The following is a 13,774-nucleotide window of genomic DNA, read 5'->3' as shown; positions in this document are numbered from 1 at the left end:
TACTTGTTTTCTCCAGACTAGTTTAATGAGCATAAATGTTAATGGTAACAATTAGATTTATATACCACTTTACAGCCCTCTCTAAGCTGTTTACAGTCAGCATATAGCCCCCAACAATTTGGGTTCTCATTTTACCCACCTCGTAAGGATGAAGGCTGAGTCAACCTTGAGCCTGGTGGGATTTGAACTGCCAAATTGCAGCAGCCAGCAGTCAGTACAAATAGCCTGCCGTACTGTACTCTAACCACTGCGCTACCGAGGCTCTTTGACCATGATGGCGAACCTATGGCACGCATGCCATCTGAGCAATATTTGCCGTCATGGCAGCCCTCAGCCAGCTGATTTTTGGCCTTCTGGAGAGCCGGGGGAAGCCGTTTTCACTCTCCCCAGGCTTCAGGAAAACCTCTGGAGCCTAGAGAGGGCATAAAAGAGACCGAACGGGACAACCGGAAATTTGTTCCAAAACTTCCGGTTGGGTCGTTGGGCTGTTTTTCACCCTCTCCAGGCTCCAGAGGCTTTCCTGAGGCTTAGGGAGGGTGAAAACAGACTCACCTGGCCCTCTGGCGGCCGGGGAGGCCGTTTTTGCCCTCCCCAGGCTTGAGGAAAGCCTCTGGAGCCTGGGAAGGGTGACAATTCCCCCTCCTCCACACGGGAGTCGGTCACACATTTGCAGGTTGGAGTCGCTCATGCAGGTGGGGGGTCGTGCACACACGTGCAGATGGGTGGGCGCACGCGCTAGCGCATGCACACACATTTTTGCCACACCTTTAGAAAAAGGTTAGCCATCACTGCTCTATGATAGTGATAATTATGGCTTCTTCGAAACAAAACTTAGAAATGCATCTTGTTTTGTATTTTTTCCTTTCTTTACTGTAAACATGGAGGCTGCAATATGCAAGAAGAATTGCATACATGCAATTGTGGAACTCGTATGATATTTGCAGCAGTTTTCAGGAATTCTTTTCTACAACCGCTGTAACTTTGAACTATTGTTCAATAAACAGTTGTAAGTTGAGAACTACCTATAATCCTGAGCTGCTCACAGTGGTATTATTAGCCAAGGTTTATTTATTTCATTTTTATCCCACCTTCATTTATATATACGGCAAGTGATAAAAATAATTCTCCTTCTGTTTTTCCCATAATAACCCAAATTATGTTTGTGTGATAGAACCAATAATGTAAATAAAGGCTTTCTCCATTTATGCAGACATATATAAGGAATGTCCTTTTACACATGTGTACAGTTACAATTTTTTATACGCCTAAATATGAACTTTCAGATTTGTGTGGCATATAATGCAGCTTGATAATATGCAAAACAATTTGGAAAAAAGGCAAATATAATGATGTGGCAATAAAGTGTTCTATTTTTTTTTAGTTAAAAATTATAAACACTTTTAATTAGACTAAGTTTTACTGCTTTGGCAGGTGGGAAGAGTATTTGTTCATAAAAGCAACTTGCAAAAGCTATAGACGCTGAATAAACAAGAAGCTTATTCTTGTTTTCAAGCCAAATAATTGCTTACTGCTTATCTTGTAGATTTAGAGGAAGAATTCTGCTGAATTTGCTGCATGAAGCAACATAGAAAGTAAACAGTAAACTGCGACCATGAATTTCATTAGTTGGCTAGAAAATTATTAAGAGAGCAAGTGCAGGTTTATTGTAAAAAGCAGAATTAGCACTTTGTTCTTTACAACAGGGATTAAGAATATCTCAAGAGGCCTTTTTTCTAGTTCCACTACAATATTTGAAAATGAGAAAGATTTTGGGAAAGATTACTAATAGCAACCTCCCCCCCTCCAACAATAACAACCAAAAATCTACCCTAATTATCCCAGGGAATAATAAACAATGCTACCATCTCTTATTAGGATCACGTCATTAGTAACCACTTCTTAGGATAAAATATACCAGTCTTTTTTAAAGCAAATATTATCTGCTCATAAAGTTGGGGTAGCGGTAATTCTCCTATGTTTTTCTATTGAATTCTATTACTATCTATCATCCAGTTTTCACTGTTCACAGAGAGTGGAGAAGCTTTTGTTCTCCTTGTCCATTCCCAGTAAACATGTCTACTATTAATACAAATTAAAAAGAAAATTATTACCTAGGTGATTATTTGATCATAACTGTTGGGTTCCTTGTAGAACTTTATATGCATGTTAAGATTCAAATACAACTTCATTCTTTCTTTATATTGAAATTATTTCAAATGCAAGGTTTCAATGAACCAAACAGAAGACAATCAAAACCTTCAGCAGTCTCACAATTACAGTCATTCTGTTCTGCTTTTGAATGTGTGCACAATTCTCATTTGAAGGGAAAAGATGATTTAGAACACATATGGGCACATATATTGCACCTGTCAACAATTCCACAAAGCGTCATCTTTTTCTGGTATTACATGCCAGCAAACACTTGCTCCCATGAGATTTACAGGATGTGCTGGCAGAAGTGACATGCGTGCTTCATAGGGGTGTCAAATTTTTCAACTTTCAACTTCCAACATTAGGGATGTTCAAAAGGTGTGACATGCCTTGGGGATTGTAAAGATATTTTGGTTACTTTAATATAATTTAGATGTGCTTGGAAAGCATCTACATAAATATCATAACTTTTTAACATTTTATTTTATTCTATTTCATTTAAAGAATGGTCAATGTGCATTTTCTCACGGATTCCACTTTTTCCAAAGCATGGGTAAATCAAGAGACCCATTCTTGCTATGATTTTGGACTAAGATGATTACCCAAACTATGACCTGCTATGCCACTCTGAGACAGATCAGAGTAAATCTTAAAACCTATCTAAAAGCTATTCACAGCTATGTATATAACACTGATACACAAATAATACAGCAATAAATTTGATGGAACTCAAGAATGCACTGTGGAATTTGAGGTGCCCACCTAACTAAAAATTCAAGCCGAAGGATCCATTTTACCATCCTTATTAGGTGCCTTATTAAGATATCGGTAATTAATGTTAATTTCATACATATTGTATTATTTAACCTTTCATTTAGGCTGCAACCCAAAAACACTTCCTGGAATGGTCTTTCTTTCTCTTTTTAAAAACAGAACAAAGAAAAAAAATTAACAGAGGAAAAAAACCCACACACAAGTATCTCTTTCTCCCCCCTCCCTCTCTCACTTTATCCATCCATCCACAAACAAGTTTCAATAAAGAATAACCTTATTTTATTTTAAGTGTCCTTATATAATTTAAATCTTTAAGCAGCTTCATTATTGTAATATCAGTATCAAGTCTTCAATCCACTAAGTAATTTGGGCTGTAAACTTCCCTTTCCAATGTTAAAGGACTAGCCTTTTAGCAGCAAATGAAGGGAAACTACAATTTTCATGCCACAGTTGAAAAGAATATGAATGTCTGGAAGCATTAAATCTTGTCCCAAGGTCACATTAATATCTGAATCTATTTCTTCTCAGAACATAAAAATTTTAGGACATTGAAAACCATGTTTCAATTAAGCAATAATCTGGCTACATCTGCAACAAAACAATGATTTGCTCATTCCTTTTCTGTACAAACACAATGGGGTCAAATATTTATTTATTTATAAAATTTATTGGCCTCCCATCTTACCACAGGGTAACGTAAATTAATACCTAACTTTATGTCCCAATTACAGATGGTGAGGGCAGGGGCAAGGTGAGGAAGAGGTGGGATATTTGCTAATCAATCAACTACCTCCACTGTGATGCTCCCGCAGTGAGCCGCTAACTGGCAGAGATAGGTCTTTAGGCTGTTATGAAAGGTTAGGAGGGTTGAGGCTGACCTCATATTGGGGGCTAGATGTTCCAGGACAGAGATACAATGGCAGAAAAGTTGGATCAATGGAGTCCATAGCATCTCTCCTTTGCCAGCATAGGTGGGACAGGCCAAGCCCAGTGGGATGGACCCATGTCATGCAATATAACTGAAATATTTTTTGCTGCATAAACTGAAATCTAGTGAGATCTTGATATTCAGGTTACACTATAGAGTGGTTTCCAGTTCTTTATTCCATCCAGACTTTATATCAAACCAATATACTAACAAATATTTGTAATAACCGATTGTGGGCTTTTGGTCTTACAGAATTTAGTGATCTACTCTAAAAATGCAAGTGTCTATAAGGAAGAAAAAACCCCAGCCCAAATCAAAATATTAATAAATGTGATTGTAAATACAGCTAGTAGGGGATAATAAAAATATTTGCTTTAACACTGAAAATGATTAGAACTCATTATTATCTAATAACAAATCAAAGGAAAACTCCTATCCATCCAAATCTTTCATATAGCTATTTCCTCATCAATTCTAAGGACTAAATTACCCCATACAATTTATTTAGTGTAGAAAAAAAAACAAAATTTCATGTGAACTTTTAAAATACAGTGATAATTATTCAGCAGACTTAGATTTAAGTGCTCAAAGCTTGAAACATATCTTAATATATAAAATATATTTTTCTCTCAGTTTAGTCTCAGTTAAGGTACTGTTTTTATTAGAAATCCTCTACCCATGATTCCCATATCATGTAGACTTTTGGCAGATTGTTGTAACACTGGATGTAAGAAATCCAATTAATTTCTAAAGATCTTAACCTTGCAAATTGCTGGTTATATGCATTTCATTATTTGCAGTTCTTCAAAACATCCCCACTCTCAGGAGCAGCTCAGGAGCTCAACAAGGATAGTTTCCCAGCATACAGATTACTAATATGTCATTAAACTAATCTTATGTCCTCCACCAAGAAGGTCAAAGCTTTTTTACTCTGCTGGTCAATCTGTTTAGCTCTGGCTCCCCCACCCTCTCTGCATAATCCCACATTGCATATCTTAGTTTCATTCAGAAAGTTTCTTTCATGGATGCAATAATAATACAAAGTCTTACTTTTACCTGTTGATCATTCACTGACCAGCATGTCTTTGTGGATTTCCAGGGTTTATATGTTAAATGGAGATGTTTTAAAGAAAAAAAAATATTAATAAACTGAGGTCTATCAAAGCATATTCATTGCAATTGCAATTCCAGGCATTGTTTCATTAGTTTTTTTTCTCCACGCCATCACTCTGCTAAAGCACTAATTCCCACAACACTGTCAAGCTATTTAAGTAAGGCTGTATTACTATTATTCTCAGAACCACCACCGACCTCCGCTCCTTCCGTCAAAAATTAAAGACTCACCTGTTTCAATCAGCTGGCCTGGCACTCTCTTAGTTTTGCCTCACGGGGATATATTTTAATTGGGTTTGGGTATTTTAATTGGGGATGTTTTTTAGGGTTTCCATAGTATATTTATTTCTTGTACAGTCTTATCTCCTCCATCTGAATGTTTAGTATTTAATTGTTTTATATTATTGTATTTTATCTGCATTTTATCTGACTGTACACCGCCCCGAGTCCCTTTTTGGGAGAGGGGGCGGTTTAGAAATCCAAAGAAATAAATAAATAATAATAAATCTTTCCTATTACCTATCTCCTTTTCTACTTCTGATTATAACTTTGTTGCTTGTATCTTTACAATTTATATTGTTTTATTTAGTTTCCTAGTGTGATTTACATTGATTGCTTATTTAGTATCCTATGACTATAACTAAGTGTTGTATCTTATGATTTATGAATGTATTTTTATGACTATGATCATGATTATTACTTATAGCTTTTACGTACAATGAGAGCTTATTCACTTGACAAATTCCATGTGTGTCCAATCCACACTTTGCAATAAAGAACTCTATTAAAATATTTTTTAAAATCCCCATAAAGCATTAGATTTTAATGTTTAAGTCATTGTAATTCAGTGCAAGTTTCATATTTCCAAATTATTTAAGGGGCAACAATCATGATCACCATGAAATATCTATAAAGTTATTTTAAAATGTAGTACATACAGTAAGACATAACTGATAAAAGAGCTAACTAGTCTTTCCCATTCTTATAAGCAGAAGTGTTTAGTAAATGAGCACAGATACCTGGCCTGCCTTGATTTATTCTTTCTACAATGCTTAAGAACATTCATACAGCATCTACTCTTCCTAATACATCTTATCTCAGACTGCCCTTGGGGATTTAATCAATCAGAATAGAGCTGGAAGGGACCTTGGAGGTCTTCTATTCCAATCCCCTGCTTAAGCAGGAGATCCTACACTAGACAAGTGGCTATTAGGTTGAACGTAGCCGTCAAATACTCTCCTGCTTATGCAGGACTAGCATGCCATTGTGACAATCAAGAGGGCTTTTTTGCCACAGAATTTTTGACAAACCAGTTGAAGATCTTCTGATGGGAGAAAAAAAATACACTTTCAATTCAGAGAAGGTCAAGCAGGAGATACTATTACTCAGCTCAAGTCTTGTCTATTTGCAGTTTAATGGGAACACTTCTGATTTTCTACACTTCTCTGATCAGTTTGCATCTGCACTTTACAATCTGACTTCTGAACCACTGAGGAGATACAAACTGAAATCAAGCAGTGAAGACTTACAAACATAAGTCTTGCTTAAGGTAACATTTCTTAATTTGCTAACACTGTAGCTCCTACCTTGACTGCCATAAATTATGAAACTAGAGAAAGTGAAGGATCTATTCCCCACACACCTCTGTTAGAAGCAGGTACAAAGTAATCCTGTCAGTCGGATAGTGGAACAGAATAGAAATAGTATTGTAGTAGTAGTTTATTCACAAATAAAAATTATTGCACTAACCCTCCCATTAACATATGATAACTGCCCATTTATAATCAAAGAAGCGTGTGTAGTGCTTGCACTCTCTTCTCTGGAGATATCCTATAGAACTCTGTGTCTTTCCTTAATAAGTAACGTATTACTTAACTCAAGGAATCCAGTTTATTGACCCAATTTGTGAAAGAGTAGTTATGCTTGGAAAAACAGAGCTATTTATGGTGGCATTTTAAAAGTCCATTCCTCTTCAGCAATTATCAGTTCCAGAACAGCTCATTTCAGACGAGATTCCCAGAATATTCCCACAGTCTTTAAATATCAGACGTCAACATACAAAAATTTTAAATGCATTTATTTATACAGGCAGTCCTCAATTTACAATTCATTTAGTGACTTTTCAAAGCTACAATGGGTCAGTGACCTATAACCTATAAAAATGACCTATGACTGTTTTTCACATTTATGACCACTGCAGGTTCTCATGGTCAAAATTTGGACGCTTGGCAACTAGCTCATATTTATGACAGTTGCAGTGTCCTGGGGTCATGTGATGACTTTCTGACAAGCAAAGTCAATGGAGAAGCCAGATTCACTTAACAACCGTGTTACTAGCTTAGTAACTGCAGTACTTCACTTGACAACTGTGTTAAGAAAAGTTGTAAAAATGAGCCATGGTGGCGCGATAGTTAGAATGCAGTATCGCAGGCTAGTTTGGCTGAGTGCCAGCAGTTCAATTCTCACCAGCTCAAGGTTGACAGCCTTCTCTCTTTCCGAGGTCAATAAAAGGAGGACCCAGATTGTTGCAGGCAATAGGCTGACTCTGTAAACTGCTTAGAGCATGATGAAACAATATCTAAGTCTAAGTGCTACTGTTAAAATGGGCAAAACTCACTTAACAAATGTCTCACCTAGCAACAGAAATTTGGGGCTCAGTTGTGGTTGTACGTCAAGGACTACCTGTATTACAAATAACTTATCCACGTTTTTAAAATAAGCTAACAGTATTTTTTTCTGCTTCCATTTTTAAAAAAACCACCCATGCTTTACGTTGGAAAATATAACCAATGGATATCTGAAAATTATATGGCCCATTTTCAGAATCCTACCCTTACTCTACCAAGTTTGCTTATTTTTGTTTTACATTTAAAATACTGTTATACCATTTTAAAACTTGAGAATCTTTTACATTGCGGATACTATTTCTATTATGTCAGTTTGTCTTCTCCTGCACATTTATCACTTTAAACCTATAAAAAAAACCCAAAGCTTAAGTTAATAAAAACCATCCATGAATAATAAAAATCATCCATGAATAATAAAAATCATCCATACTGTAGCTTCTGTCCTGCAAATGCTTGAGCACAATTCTTCAACAAAAGCAGAAATTTGAGATTCACCTTAGTATCAATTTAACTGAGGTAGTATTATTTAAGGTGGAAAGTTTATTTTCCCTAAAAACACAATTCTAATCTAGGTTATTTTTCAATTAAATATGATGGAAGCTACCAATACTTTTTTAAAAGTGTTTATCTACTAATGTATTATTAGATAACATTATCTTATATCTGGGTTAACGTACCATTAATGCAAATAGAATGTATATCCTGAAAAGGTATGTAACGAAATTTAAAAACTAGCCCCAGTATTTTACTTTTCATAATGGAGCCTCAAGTTAGAAAGATATAATGTTTCTTCCTCTTTTTTTAAAGGGTGATTTGCAGCAGGTATAATAAATAACATGTAGGGAATAATGCTGTATGTCTAGATGCTATAAATTAGGAATATCAAAATATCAAAGGATTAAATGTAATGAAAGGTTTGATAAGTTGAACAATAAATAAAAAGGAAAAACAAGGAAATTGCATAATATTAAGTCATTACATGGATAAACTTTGCCTCAAAAGTTACCAGCACTACTTATGTTGTCTTTATACTTTCATGTAGTATTGGTCAGTCCAATACAGAAATGTTATTAGAAGAATAAAATAATCTCATCCCTGAACCATTTGGGATCCTTATTAAAAGATTCCCTGCTAACTTGCCATGATAATTCAAAGTAGTCAATTAACTTTACAGCTTCTGTACTGAACCCTATGCCTTAAAACAGGGATAGGAACATAATGGTTCTCATATAGCTAAATTATACATTTCAGCATCCTTCACTAGGGCAATGTTGATAGGCTAGCTAGAGGGATACAACAATGGAAAGGCTAGATAGTTCTTATCCCCAAGCCAAGTAAAACCCTATATTTCAAACAATGATGTACAAATGTAGAGATGCATGTATTACTTTAGACAAATAGGGATGGATATCATATGCCTGGTCTCATAAATTCTTCTAGATTCAGGACAGTAGAAGGCACTGAAAACCTAGTATAAAACATATAAAAAGGATTGCTCATTTATCTGTAGTTATCCTAATTAATTACTGAGTGATTGTTATTATATTTACCTCTCTTCCCACCTAACCACTCTGGAATTTCTTCCGAACATTTCAATCATTTACTTTAAAGGTGAATCCTGTTTATACAGTTTAGTTAGAATTATCAGGGCAATTATATAATTACCATTCAAAATAAACTACCCAGAGTTTATGCAGGTTTATAACTATATTGTTTCTAAACTTTCATTTTTGCTAGTAGCACAGCATTTCCACATTTCATCTACTTTTTCACATGACCCAGAAATTAGAATTCAAGACGAGGCCTTCAAGAGGTAGCATTTGTAATAAGCCAAATTTGAAGCGCATGTACGGCAGTTTTCCCCCACTTTTATGTACAGATAAATCCCCCCCCCTTTTATCTACTGATAACACAAAATTATTTTTTCTTCTTCTTCCTCCTCCTCCTCTTCTTTTTCGAATAAAACTTTTGACTTTCTTTGCCCATTTGAAGAACTAGCCAGCTAATCAATGTTACCTAGTAGCTGAATTCTGAACGCTTCTTCTGAAGAGAGGCAGTTCTGTGCAAGCAGATATGTTGGTTTATCATCTTGTTTATATAGACAAAGGAAAGTATACCTTCAAACTATTTGCTTAAAACCCCTTATTGAAGAAACTCAGAAAAATATGACAAATGCAAAAGAAGAAAATTGTATTTTTGATAGTCTGTTTAGTTAGCTCCTATACATAAACAACGTATCCATCATTAATGTTTAATCCTTTCATTCATTCATTAAAATACAAGGATACATAAACAATATAAAAACCCTGAATATCTTTTATATCATGTAAACTAAAAATCCACTGATAAAATATCCACATAAAAGGCAGGAAACCAAATGAGACGTAATGAATTGCTGTCACAAACTCTCTTCTTTTGTGTCTATTATTCACTCCCAAATCTTTGAGAGAACAGAGTTTATCTGCAGTTTAAAGGAGTATTTGAGCTACATATGGTGAATGAGTACTTGCTATAGCAGTTAGCAGTGGCAAGTCATTGGATTCAATCCTAGAAATGAAAATGAGAAAGTGTTAATATTTAAGGCACATAAAGTTATTTAAGCATCCAATGAATTGGAACCGAGTAACACCATATTTAAAAAATAAGTCTTCCATTCTATATGTATTCACCTTTTTGAACATTTTGAGTGTCTTTTCTTCAAATAATATGTTCACATTTTTATTAATCTGGGACTATAAATAATAAAGAAGATATTCACGTTTAAATGTTCTAAGGCAAGGGTCCCCAATCCGCGGTCCAAGATCCGTTAGAAATTGGGCCATGCAAGTGGCAGGCACATAAAACCATCCCCTCCGGCATCCCCCTCCTGCCATTGCCGGCCTGCGGAGCCAGAAAGGTTTCGGGACCACTGTTCTAAGGCTTTTCTAAGGCGCGCAATTTGGGCGTCCTCCTTGATGCCCGGCTGTCAATGGATGACCATGTGGCAGCCGTGGCGAGGGGGGCGTTCCACCAGGTTCGCCTGGTGCGCCAATTGCGCCCCCTACTGGACCGGGATGCCTTACGCACAGTCACTCATGCGCTGGTGACGTCCCGCCTGGATTACTGCAACGCTCTCTACATGGGGCTTCCCTTGGGACGCGCCCGGAGACTGCAGTTGGTTCAGAACGCAGCCGCGTGGGCTGTGATGGGGAGTACGAGGTACTCCCACGTAACACCTCTCCTGCGCGAGCTGCACTGGCTACCTGTGGTTTTTCGGGTGCGTTTCAAGGTGCTGATTACCATCTTTAAAGCGCTCCATGGCACGGGACCTAGTTACTTGCGGGATCGCATCCTCCCACATACATCCCTGCGGCCAATTCGCTCACACAGGGAGGGACTTCTCCTGGTGCCGTCCACTAGGCAATGCCAACGGGCGACACCAAGGAGTAGGGCCTTCTCTGTGATGGGCCCAACCCTCTGGAATGACCTCCCCCCCGACATTAGAACCACTTCTGACCTCTGCTCCTTCCGGCAAAAATTGAAGACTCACCTGTTCCGATTAGCAGGCCTGGCATAATTACAACTGTCCCTCCTGGCAAATGTATTATTATCTGGTTATCTTAGGGTTTTTTAATCTGTTGTGTCTGTTTTAGGGATTTTAAAAAAATTATATTTATTTAGCTTTGTACAGTTCTTTTAATTGCATTTTAACCTCCTCCAAACTGTACATATTTAATTTTTTATTGTATTTTTGTGATATTCTCTATGGACTGTACACCGCCCCGAGTCCCTTCTGGGAGAGGGGGCGGTCTAGAAGCACAAATAAATTGAAATTGAAATTGAAATTTTCAAATGACATCATTGATAATCTCTGTATCAGTAATAGAGTAGAGAAGACATACTGGGGAAAAATAGAAATCATATTGACCCTTTAAATCAGGAACAGACATCTTGGAGTCCACTCCCAAACCACTGATTCTGTTTATGCTTCTGTTGCCAAATTGTTGCTTTTAATGTGCTTGGGAATTAAACGCACAGGCAGTGATCACAATAATTGTGCTCCATTAACTTATTATACTTTTAACTAAATTAAAAATAAGTCAAGTTTAGGATTTATGTATGGGAGGAAGACTTCCTGTTGATGAGAGGAAATACTGTTGAGATGGCCCAATACTGGGCTAATGTCATTTAGTTTTAATCCTATTTATATTACATACTTTTTACACATGCTGTACTTTTATGATCTATTTTATATCTATTTTATTTGCTCAATATTGAATATTATATGTCTTTGAAAATGCTTCGGACATGAATGAAGCATTTATACTGGCACCAGTCACTTTTTTATGGTGGTGGTGGTGGTGAGAGCAGCCTTCTGGGACACTATTTAAAGGTCAAGTACAGGTTGGGCTTCCAAGGAAGGACTGATGGCAGATTAAACATCCCTATGGGGATGGGGAAGTGGGAATGGCATTGTAGTGGAATTGCCAGACAAGTTCCGGCTGATGAAAATCTCTTCAGAGGAAGGAGAGACCACTGGAATAATCTATTTGTGCTCTGAAAGAGCTGCTCCATGTGAGGAGGCCACAGGAGTTCAGCTACTTGTGGTCAATAGCAAGTTGAGCAGCTTGGGAGTCAAAGGTTTATAAGTGCTGTGCAGCCTTTATTGATTGGCAATTAAATTAATTGACTTTTGATTGGCAAAAGTCTTTCTTAAACACCTTTAAACTTAATTACTTTATAACCTAAGAAAAATATTCCACACAGCAGTAAAAATCAAAGACTCATGGTGAATGCATTTTTTTTTAGATTTGAAGGGAAGGGAAAGTTATTTTAAATAATTTTAACTTAAAAGCAAAAAGCTTAGCAAAACTGTGATCCAAGAAAAAATTAGACATAAAGGGGACATGGTGTAAAAAAACCACCCAGAATAAAAACTTTTTCTTGTGAAAATGCCTTTAAAATAGCAATAGCAATTAGCCTAACACACTGGATTTTTGTGGGAATGCTGACAGGCTATTAAGGATAGTACAACTAGTCCTCAACTTATGACCATAATTGGAACCAGATTTTTGGTCATTGAATAGTTATGAGACACCCACATAACTGCTTTGCCAAATGACCGCAATCCCATCTCTCCCAGCTGCAGTCGTTGAATGATTGCATGAGTCATTAAAGGGGCAGAGTAAAAGACCTGCCTGCTAAAAGAGGGAAGACAGCTCGACCTCTTGTGGTGGGCTGCAGAAATGAAGCTCAGATTTGGGGGATTGAAACTTCATTTCGGCAGCCCCTTGGTGGAGTTTCCCTTGCCTCTGCGTGGAAGGGAATATATGCACTGGGCTGGAGAAACAAAGCTCAGATCTTCACAATCCTTCCTTCATTTCTGCAGCCCAATGTAGGAATTCCTCTGCTCTTCATGTGCAGCAGGAAATTCAGGTGCTTGGCAGGGATCCTGAAGATCTTCTTTTCTGTAGCCTGACAAAAAATTTCTGCCACCCCCCCCCCAAAAAAAAAAAAATACATGGAAGGGAAGGAAAAATTTTGGCAGGTGGCAGCAGTTTGCAATCTTCCCTGCCAGGAGGGAAACCTGAAGACCAATTGTTGATCCTCTATTGCATTGAAAATATCTTGTTTGTAACCATGATTAAAATTATTACTCCAAGATGCTCTTAGGGCAAGGAAAAGAACATTCTCCCCTTTTTTAATTTTAACTATTCAGAAATAAAAATGCAGCAATTATTACTATTATTACACTACACCTACATCTCCTGACATGCTTAAAACAAGATACCCTTATCTTAAACACAGAAATAATTAAAATTGATACATTTCCCCTTCTCAATCCATTGTTTAATTTTTATATTTTAATTGGTTAGACTTATTGCCTTGCATGAACAGTACTGACCAATATGTTTATTATAAATAATGGGACCCTCCAGTGGACATGAGCTTTCAGATTAATAGTCTGTGATCTAATTATTTGGTTTCCTGATGTTCTGCCAACAATTGTGGCTGGCATCTTCAGAGCTGAAAGTCACCTGTTCTGCAGTGGACTTGTTGGTCATTCACAGGCAACTCCTTCCTAAATTCAATATTGATAGAGTCCTTTGCATATGAGAGAGTCCTTGAGAGCATCTGCCTTTTAAAATTTCATTTTGTTCAGAAAGTAAAGGAAGACTAGAAATTTCATTTAATATAATAG

The 13,774-nt window shown here is 36.9% G+C and overlaps 1 protein-coding gene across 3 annotated transcripts in view; it reads right to left on the bottom strand.

Annotated features, from left to right (window-relative positions):
* Nucleotides 1-9,781: 9,781 nt before the first annotated feature.
* The window catches only part of FNIP2 (folliculin interacting protein 2), a 65,852-nt gene continuing 61,859 nt past the window's right edge, over nt 9,782-13,774 (bottom strand). For all 3 annotated transcript variants that reach the window (XM_081959650.1, XM_081959651.1, XM_081959649.1), the window contains one exon: nt 9,782-10,140. In XM_081959650.1, the coding sequence (XP_081815776.1) occupies nt 10,062-10,140 (79 nt within the window). In that variant the 3' untranslated portion in view covers nt 9,782-10,061. The remainder of the gene's footprint in view (nt 10,141-13,774) is intronic.

This window comes from Natrix helvetica (assembly GCF_964273705.1).
Source record: "Natrix helvetica genome assembly, chromosome: 7".
Taxonomy (NCBI): Eukaryota; Metazoa; Chordata; class Lepidosauria; order Squamata; family Natricidae; genus Natrix; species Natrix helvetica.
The sequence above is the reverse complement of the archived record's forward strand: the minus strand, read 5'-3'. Positions and strand labels throughout refer to the sequence as shown.